At 30.3% G+C, this 10,729-nt stretch overlaps 2 protein-coding genes across 2 annotated transcripts; one reads left to right on the plus strand and one right to left on the minus strand.

Annotated features, from left to right (window-relative positions):
- Nucleotides 1–329: 329 nt before the first annotated feature.
- LOC114181351 (uncharacterized) lies at nt 330–2,581 on the minus strand. The gene is made up of 2 exons (XM_028067777.2): nt 2,185–2,581; nt 330–998 (listed from the first exon to the last, which is right to left on the minus strand). Exons 1-2 carry the CDS (start codon nt 2,509–2,511, stop codon nt 528–530), a joined length of 798 nt encoding a protein of 265 aa, XP_027923578.2. The 5' UTR covers nt 2,512–2,581; the 3' UTR covers nt 330–527.
- Nucleotides 2,582–7,475: 4,894 nt separating this feature from the next.
- Nucleotides 7,476–9,396, plus strand: LOC146887152 (uncharacterized). Its single transcript, XM_085672146.1, has one exon. The coding sequence runs from the start codon at nt 7,605–7,607 to the stop codon at nt 8,433–8,435; it is 831 nt and encodes a 276-aa protein (XP_085528272.1). The 5' UTR covers nt 7,476–7,604; the 3' UTR covers nt 8,436–9,396.
- The last annotated feature ends 1,333 nt before the right edge of the window (nt 9,397–10,729 follow it).

Genomic DNA, 10,729 nt, shown 5'->3' on the forward strand with positions numbered 1-10,729 from the left:
CGATTTCAATAATATTTATTGATTGACATACGTTGAGTAATCAGAAAATGCAATAAGCAGTTCTTATTCAGTAAACAATCACATTTCCAGAATCTTCAAGTTCTCTCTGACTGAGACTCCAATCGTTTGAAAGATATTTTGAAAGTTGTTGTTATCATCCAATTTAAACTTATCCTCTCCACACTCAATTTAGGAGTTTCTATTGCATCATTCTCTTAGCCAATACAACTTTTGAAAGTAATAAAACTTCCATATCTTAATCATTATTAAATGGTTGACACTGCAGAATACGTTTCTCTGTGTCAACATGAAGATTAGAAGACTTGAAGTATTTTCTAAAGCCACCAAATGCCATTAGATAAAGTTAGGTACTTACTTCTTTTCCTCTTTCAATAGATTCACTATAAATAATCACCCAAAGTTACAATAACTGATTGGATGACCAAAATTCTGATATTGGTGAGTCACAGTTCCGAAAAACAAATCCTAACACACATATAAGTAAAAAACTAGTTGTTCATAGAAGTTTAGAAGACAAAAGGGATGATAGCCTTAACATTCTTAGGGAAATCCTCAAACTTAGAAAGATACCATTTCCTAGTTGAATAACTCCTACCTAGCAAGTAGAAAGTAGTGCCTAAAGTGAAACAGAATGCATATAGTGTCTGAGAAATGAAGGAGATCCCATAAAACTGAATAATCTCAAAAAGGTAGTGGGGGCATATCACAATCCCAAACAAGCCACCCTTTGGAATCTTGTACTCCTTTTCACCCTTTGCCCTCAAATTGGACAGAAGGTAGTGGTGGTAGAAGTTGCCAATGATGCCAACCACAAACATCACAATGCCAGGATACAACAGATTGATTGGTGGTTCTGGAAGCCCTTGTGTTAAATGTTGAGCATAGACCATAGTCGCAGCTGATAGGAAATAACTCAGAGTGATGGGGATTGCAGAATCAAGAAGCATGCCCCCACTATATTTGTGAATAAACAGAACCTACACATTAGCAGCATTCTTAATTGAGCTGAAATCCAATAAAATAACAAGCAAATAAGGCACCATGAGTTGTTTAGTGTTATCAAAACAAGAATTAATGATTTCCCATCAAAACAGAGCTTAGATTCTCTCTTATTCAAATTGAAAAATCCTCCTGAAATTGGTGTCATCTAGATTCAAATTGCAGATTGCATCATGGTGATCTGGCAGCCTCCACAATACTTTCAAGCCATGATTATGGACATCATCAAACCAGAACAGCCCCAACACAGTTGTGACCAAAAACCATAATTTAAAACTCATTTGCATCATAAGCAAGGCAAATAATTTCTTCCACACAATTCATTTTATTCCAAATCATGTGAACAAACAGAATCTACACAGTGGAGTTAAAACTGCATTCATTTTTGTGTACTCTACAACTCCCAAAACCAATCATAGAGCAGCAACAAAACCATAAGCCCAGGTACCAGAAACCAAAACAGAGAAAAAGAAAAGCTATTTGAGCACTGAAAATAAAAACCCCCAGTCATTTCCAGTCAACTCCATTAACCATATTTTTTGCAACTTCGATTTCTTGAGATGACAAAGATCGCAATGAAACCCTAGCCCCAACATAAAACCTTGTCCTTTAAAATCAAGTATATGATAGAACCCTTTTACAAGTTACTCAGTTCCAAGGTTTTACGAGTTTTTAACACGATCTGTAATATTTCAGAAAACTACTGACAAATATAAGGTACCCCAAAACCAAGCCTGCTAAATTCTATATATACTCCATTATCGTAACAAACTACCAAGACAGTTTTCAGAATTAAATGGCAACCTAAACTGAAAAATCATTACAAAAAGGGAAAGAAAAAAAAAAAAAAACAACCCTGTACTAAACACTCCTAAAATTCATTTCATCACAAACCATTAAAGCATGGGTTTAAATAGCACTCTAAAGTTTAATTGCAACCGCAACATAAAGGTTTTTCTTACTCACAACCACAATTGTGACTGCATCGGTAACAATTTCACATAATGTAAGTACAACATTCTCACAGAACCTAAAGCCATGATATTTAAAACCCAAGCAACTATTTTTTTTTTCGTCCGTATATAATACTAACTTCGTGCATGGTAATTGGTAAGTAGCAGTGTGAGAACATAACTACAGAAGCATAAAATCAGTGTTACTAACCTCAAAGTCCCTCTTGAAAAAATGGAGGGTAACAGCAGATTGAAGGAGGGTGGATCTGAGACCTTCATGAGGAAAGATCCAGAAGGAAGCAAGGGCAGCAAGAAAAGCAGGAGTGTATAACAGAAGCATGCCAGTTTTACTTGACAACTTTATCTGCTTTTCTGAAGAAGGATTAGCATTCCAAAACTTCGAATAGTTCAAATGCTTCCCTCTAATTTCTGACAAACCAGCATTTGCCAGCGAGACGAGGCTTACCACTGACAAGGTAGAAACCACCAGAGAAGGTGGCGGCGCGAAAATGAAGCTCAGAAACGTAGACATCACCATTGTTGAGGTGTTAAGATGCTACGCACTGTTATGGTTTGTTTCTTTACCTATTAAAGGGGTTGATGATGAAGCAATTTTATAGCCACATTTTGGGTTGAAGATAGTAGTAGTGGGATCCATACTTGTGTAAGGAAATAATGAAAGAAAGATATTAAAATAATAAATTCGATGAAAGTTAAATTACTCTTTTTTTCAATTTTTCAATTTGTTGTGTTTGATTGTTTTTTTTTTATTAAAATATTCATCATACTCTTGGTAACAGAAAAATTACGAGATAAATAAGGATTCAATATATTTTTATTCTTAATTTTTTTTATTAAAAATTGAAATTAGTCTTTTTTTTTTTAATTTTAAACTAATTTAGTCTCTCATCATTAAAAAGTAGATGAATTTAGTTCTTTTAACCAAGTTTTGTTAAGTTTAATTGATGTTTTAAACGCGTTTCTCAGTTAAGATTGAAGTGAAAATGTGATTATGTTAAACGTGTATACAACTCAAATACTAATCTGAAACACATTTGAAACAATAGATAAACTTAAAAATAATTGGTTAAAAAGACTAAATACACGTATTTTTAAAATTATTGGAAGACTAAATTAGTCCAAATTTTTAAAAAAAAAATATTTTTAATTTTTATTTGTAGTTAAAAAGGAAAAAAACATATTTAATCCGAGTGTGTGAATAGCTAATATTTGTTATTGTTATCTTGCTTTAATTGAATATAGTTGTACATTAACAAATTCCATTGAATAATCTTCTAATTAGTTTCTAAATTATTTTATTAAAAGTAAATATTTTTATATACAATGAGCTTAATGTGCATGTAAGTATTTTTTATATTATGTATACAAGTTAATTAAAAAAACTTTAATACTAATTTATTCAAAATTTATTTTTTAACTCTTTATAAAGTTAATTATTAAAATACTGGTTTTATTTTTCTTAAAATTTATCATACATATTTATAAAGAAATCATAAAAAATCCTCTAATTTTTTTCTTCTTGTTCCCACACACCATGTGTGTGTGATGTATGAACAAGTGTATTCAAATCCAAATTCACTTCTTTGTAAAGTTCTCATTGGTTTATATATCTTTTTCGTGATTCTAAAACTTCATATTTCTTAAGGATGCTGATCATCTATGTCCTCTCGTGGCAGTTGGCAGTTATTGCTTATTAATTGACATTCATAAATACGTTAGTTTTTTCTTTGGAGATTTGTCAAGCCAATTTGCTTCATGTTTTTTTTTTCCTTTGTTGTAAGACTTCGTATTTCTAATGTAGGTGCTTATCTATCTCCTCGCGTGTTATTGGTTATTAATTAACATTAACAAATATGTTATTTTTTCAATAATATTTAGAAATATAATATTATTAAATATTTAATATTAAAAAATATATTTTTATTTTTTTAACATTAAATATTTAGAGAGAAATTATAACTTTTTTAGTTCAAATTAGAGTATCAAATAAAATTTGATGACAATCAAAATATTTATTGATTTTTCAAATGTTAAGGAAGCAAAGTTGATAAAATAAAAAAATGTTTTTTTTAAATATTATATAGAAAAAACAAATATTCAAGTTTAAAAATATTTCAAATGTCTCTTTATTTTGTTCTTTTATATTCTAGTAAAATCTCTATCTTCATATACTAATAAAAATTATAATACATTACTTGAATGAAATTGTACAAAGAACAACAGTTAAACCTAATAGTAATGTAAATTTAGCATAGACTTTTTAAATTTCAGTCTATGTTAAATGACGATAAAAAATCTCATGACAATGATATTAAATTATTACTAGTGTAAACACAGGCGCTATCGCGCCTGTGTGTATGCATCTTTTAAACTTAAATGTTATTAAGTTAATATATAAGCTAAAATTATAATATTAGTAGATGATAATATTGTAATGTTATTAAGTTAATATATAAACTAAAATTATATTTATTAAAAATAAAGTGAAGTATATCAGAACAGATGAAAAAATAACCATTGATAAATAAAGAAGAAGAAAAGAAGCATAGATAGCCGATTTTATAAAAAACTTGTAAAAGTAATGGTCAATTTTAAAAAATTTAATAAATTATTATATTTAAAGGGTAAACTTGGTATTTTGAAATGTGGACACAAAAAGGAGAATCCCCTTTATATATTGTTATAGATATTATAATAAATAAAATGTGTTACATCCTATTTATGAATTTTGTTAGTAATCTTTTCTTTTACCATACTAATACAATTCTAAAATATTTTATAGTCTCTAAAGAAAAGTTAAAACACCCTAAAATATTTACATTTTTATTTATATTTATATTGATATTTTACATAAATTCAAACATAATTATACATTATTTATTTATTCTCCTCCTAATAGTTTTACAACTTTATTTCTAAAGTAGACTAGTATATCCTCCTCTACTAGAATTTTTTATATTTCACGGAGATTTTGTCGTGGATTTCTTACAAAAATTTTGGAAAAATGTTTTCTATCCATTTTTTCTACAAATTTTGATTAATAGGCAGTAATACTTTTGTGAATAATTACTTATTATGAAATTTAAAAATTTGTAAGAAACTTCTAGCAAAAATTAAAAAAAATATATTCGTAACAAATTTTCTTATAAAAAGAATATTCAAAACATTTTTTCTTCAAAAAAATCAATTTGAAAACCGCAATAATCCCAACTAACTTTTCTTGCAAGATTGAATTTGCAAGTATATCTTCTCACCAATATTTTTACAAGAAATTTCGCAAGAATTTTCTATAATAAATTAAAAAATATATAATTATTTTTTGAAACCTATTATTGTTATTTTATTATTTATATATTATTTTATTATGATTTTATCCAAATGTAAATTCTATATCGATATATTTTATATCTTAATTAAATAAACTATTATTCTCGGTGATACCTTAAATAATGAATATAACAGATTTAAAATTTGAAATGAAATATAATAAATAAACAAAACATAAAAATTTAAAACCATAAGAAAATCATGAGAATAAAAATATGAATGAATTAAAAAAATATTACTAAGCTTATTATTTTTGTAGTCTTGACAAGTTTTTTTTTTTCATGCTTGATTGAAACCAAACAATGTACTGAGTGTAAGATAGATAATTAAAACGCAGAAAGTTATGTGGACGTCAATTAGAATACAACAAATAAATATTTATTTCCAGATATTATTCATTTTCTATCAAAATATTAAAAAAAAATACACTACTCATCATAAAATACACTATTTAATTTATCTTTCAAACTTGTTGTCACATATCTACATAATTTCTCAGCTATTTCTTCAGCCTACAAGAGACAACATGTAAAGAAAATTAACCAGCTTGATTAGAGAAAAAAAAAATTAATAACCATTTACACATTAATCATGTTAAGGATAGATGCATATCACATTTATAGTCATAAACATGTCCTTCAGAGCTTTCAAAGCCAGATCCAAGTCTGACTTTTCCAATATTGTTTTCAATTGTTCAGTTGTGCTTTTGGTTCGTAAACATGTGTATTACTAGAATCACAATGTGATTTTTGTGAAAAAGGTTTCTCATATGTTTTCTAATATTAGGGAAATTTTTTTGTTTATTTTTGATAAAGATTTTATATCGACCAAAGATAAAGTAAGTGGATAGTATATAAATATATGTAAATCTCTTCTTAAAAATTAGATTTATAAGATTGAGTTAAGTTTAAAGTTTAGTTACTATTTTTCATTATATTTTGTGTTTAATTGTTATGCTTTGTAATTATACTCTAGTCAACAAAATCTAAAACTATATGATTTAGAAACTAATAAATTTAACATGCATGGTAGTTTGTGATAGAAGCAAGATATGTAAAAGATTGTTGACTATGTTAAAGGAACTAGTGGTGACTTAAGTGCATTTGGTGTTACAATAAAAGTAACTTTTCACGTTGAAAATGTTAGACTTGAAAAACAATGTCAAAGTTGAATTAGTTTTTAATTAACATTTACAGAACTATGTGAATACAACCATCGGTTTATTATTTTATATATCTAATACTACTTTAAAAAGAAAAATCCTTCAGAATCATTGTAGTTGTTTTAATTTGTTAAATAGTGCTTTCAAGATTGCAAATTCAAAAGGTTGTGTTGTAACGTTGAAACCATCTTAAGAATTATTTATGTTGTGATAAATTTACAATACATTTTTTCTTTTACTGAGTTGTTGGAGTGTTTCTATTGATTTTTGTACAGATGTAATGCAATTTTAGATATAAAATACCAAAATGGGCAACTTTAAAACTTATTACAATCTTGAAGTAAGTCATGTTATACCTAATAACATTTATGAGGAATTTGTATCTAATGCATACGACTTCAACCTAAAATACAAAAGTATGTATTATGCATTCGACTTCCAGAAGTCATGCTGAATAAAATTTCTGACTAAGAAAGTGTGCGCAAGTGAAAAAAATCCATTTAATTGATAATAAGTTTACTAATCAGTGACATACACATATATAACAAAACTAACTTAAAAACATAATATTTTTCAACTTTTTTCGAAATAAACAAAGGGAAAAATCATTTGAGTGAATTTTCATGACTTCCTATTCTAAGTGCATTATAGTCAATATCTTTGACGTACCCAACCTTCTATCCCTATTCCTTTCCCTAGCTCACTCAGCCACCGCTCCATTCTGCATCGCACATTGATCCATTCAATCCAAAAATCATCTAGACAACCAAACCAACTCATATTATATTTAATTATATACAATGTATATGGATTAATGTTGGGTTTTACCGGTTTTTACGTACATAGTTAGTTAGTTTCTACGTATATAGTTAGTTTTCCTTTTTCTAAAACTCTATATATATAAGTCATGTTTGGCCACAGTACAGTGAATATATCAGAAAATTTTCTCTGTTTGTTCTCTCTCTACTTTCGCTTTTCTCTTTTCATATCTTTTGGCTTATCAAGATGATAGCAATCATAAAACTCCAATATGGTATCAAGAGCGTTTCCTTCCGCTAAAGCCAAGTCTCCCTCTTTGCTTCTTTTTTCGTCTTTCAAAATCTTTCTTTTGTTTTTTCTTGATGGCATCAGAAAACACAGCCACGACGGATGAATCCCATAATCCTTTGAGTTCTTTGTACCTCCATCCTGGTAAAAACTCAGGAGCAACGTTAATCAATATTCAGCTTGATGGGGCTAATTACCATGCTTGGAGTCGCGTCATGAAACATGCCTTGATCTCCAAGAATAAACACAAATTCCTTAACGATAGTGTCAAAACTCCAACACATGGAACCATCCTCCATGATGCTTGGGAAAGATGTAACATGATGGTGATATCATGGCTTACATGTGCCATGAATACTCAGATCGCCCAAAGCGTCGTGTACATTGAAAACGCAAAAGATTTATGGGATGATCTATGCGAGCGATTTTCTAAGGGAGACCACTTCAGGATCTTTGATCTTCTTCAAGAACTACATTCAACCAAACAGGGAGAAAGATCTGTCACAGATTTTTTCACGGATCTAAAGGCATTGTGGGAGGAACTTGAGTCTCTTAGACCAACGCCAAGCTGCACCTGTAAGGTTAAGTGTGAATGTGACTTCATCAAAACTGTTATCAAGCACAAAGAATTCGAGTACATCATGTGTTTTCTGAAAGGGCTCAATGACGTTTATGGTACTGTGAAGACACAAATTTTTCTAATGGAGCCACTGCCAGGTATAAACCGTGTCTTCTCTCTTGTTATGCAACAAGAACGACAACTAATTGGGACCACCATAGAAAGCAGTAAGATCTTGGTGGCTGCAGTGAACACTGAGGATAAAAGAAATTCTAAGAATCATGAGAATTGGAAGGGACAAGGACAAGGACGAGGCAAAAGCATGAATCATAATAATGGCAAATAATGCAACTATTACCACAAACTATACCACACCATAGATGAGTGTTATGCTAAGCACGACTATCCCCCTTGGTACAAGACCAAAGGTGAAAAGGTGGTTAACAACACTATTGCTGAAAAAGACGAAACTGTGATTAAAAAAGCATGATCAACGACAGAGCAAGGAAGGTAATCTTTTCTCAGATGAACAAATGCTTCAAATCATAAAAATGATCCAAGAAGCCAAAGGTGACGTTTCTCACAAAGTTAACAATTTGATGTTTGATTCTACTGGTGAGAAGGTTTCAAATGGTAAGAACATAAACATTACATGGATTCTAGATACCAGAGCAACAGACCATGTTACCTTTGATGTTTCTAATTTTGTAGATTTTAGAAAAATAAGACCCACATGTATTAAACTGCCAAATGGGTCACATATATTTGCACACTATGATGGGACTGTACAACAATTTGATAATATTTTCTTGCATAATATGTTTCTTGTACCCGATCTTATTTCTATGCACAAGATTGTTAGATCCTACAACTGGAAACTAATTTTTTCCTCGGAGTTGTGTCAGATCCAAGATGCCCGTTCTTTGAAGATGATTGGAGAAGCTAAGCTCCAAGAAGGATTGTACCTGCTATAATTGTCAACCCCAAAGAAGATTGTAAATTCCTTCTCTAGTATCTCTGAGGGACATCATGATAACTCGAAGAATCAAGATGGGGGAATTTGGCACAAAAGGCTGGGACATCCCTTAGATAAAGTTCTACATCTTGTCAGTAAACGTTTTCCTTACATTGTTTTTAGTGAAACCAAACCCTGTGATGTATGTCATTTTTCAAAGCAGACTAAACTTTCCTTTAGTAATAGTAGCTCGTATTCTGAGCATGTTTTTGATTTGATACATGTTGACATTTGGGGGCCCTATGGCACCACCTCTATACATGGACATAGATTCTTTCTGACTATAATAAATGACCACAATAGGTTTTGTTAGGTGTTCTTAATGAAAACGAAGGTTGAAACTAGAGATGCTTTAACAAAGTTTGTGATCATGATTAACACTCAATTTCACAAGAAAATTAAAATCATACGTTCTGATAATGGAAGTGAGTTTATGTGTAGAGACTTGTATGATAATCTTGGTATAATTCATCAAACCAGCTACATAGAAACCCCCCAACAAAATTCTATTGTGGAAAGAAAACATAGGCATATTCTGGAAGTTAGTAGAAGCCTTATTTTTCAATCTAACATTCCTATGATTTTCTGGTCCCTATGCTGTTATGCAAGTTGTTTTTTTAATAAACTATTTACCAATTAAAGTCTTGAAAGAAAAAATCCCTTATGATATCACTCCAAATTTAAATGATGTTAAGATGTTTGGATCCTTGTGTTTTGCCTCTAGCTTGCAAGGAAATAGGTCTAAATTTGACACTAGAGCTAGAAAATGTGTGTTCTTAGGTTACCAGAATGGAACCAAAGGATATGTTGTGCTAGACATTAAAAGTAGAGAAATTTTTGTTTTCAGAGATGTTGGTTTTTATGAAAAGGCGTTTCCTTATGCCAACCATATTGATCCTGTTTTGCAAACAAATAATACTTGTCAAATATCATATTTTAATCCTTATTTTGAATCAGTCAATTACAGCGCTGGAAATGTGCAAACTGAACACAATCATCCACACACTGAATCTCAAATTGAAAAGGTTACTGATTCTTTGAGATGCTCTACTCGAAATAGAAGAGCACCTAGTTTATTATAAGACTATCATTGCCAACTTAGCTCTTATATAAACAAAAATAGTGAAGATATCCTTTATCCTATATCTTCATGTCTCAACTACAGTAAACTTTCTTCTTCACACTTGAAATATGTTCTTGCTATGTCCACCAATAGAGAGCCATCTTCTTATAGTGAAGCTATCAATTTTTTCGAATGGAGGAAGGCCATGACAGAAGAAATTAGAGCCTTTGAACAAAATGAGACTTGGGAAATTGTTGATCCACCTCGAGACAAAAAGCCCATAGGTTGCAGATGGGTTTATAAGGTAAAATATAATGCTAATGGTGAGGTAGAATGCTACAAAGGAAGGTTGGTAGCCAAGGATTACACTCAACTGGAGGGCACCAATTATTTGGATACTTTTTCCCCTGTAGCAAAGTTAACCACCATCAGATTCCTCTTTGCCATTGCCTCTGCCCAGAATTGGTTTTTGAAACAATTGAATGTGAATAACGCATTTCTCCATGGAGATCTAGATTAAGAAGTTTATATGCTTCCTCCACTAGGTGTGCTAATAATAAAA

This window comes from Vigna unguiculata, chromosome 4 (assembly GCF_037176805.1).
Source record: "Vigna unguiculata cultivar grain cowpea cultivar isolate G323 ecotype 2 chromosome 4, ASM3717680v1, whole genome shotgun sequence".
Lineage (NCBI taxonomy): Eukaryota > Viridiplantae > Streptophyta > Magnoliopsida > Fabales > Fabaceae > Vigna > Vigna unguiculata.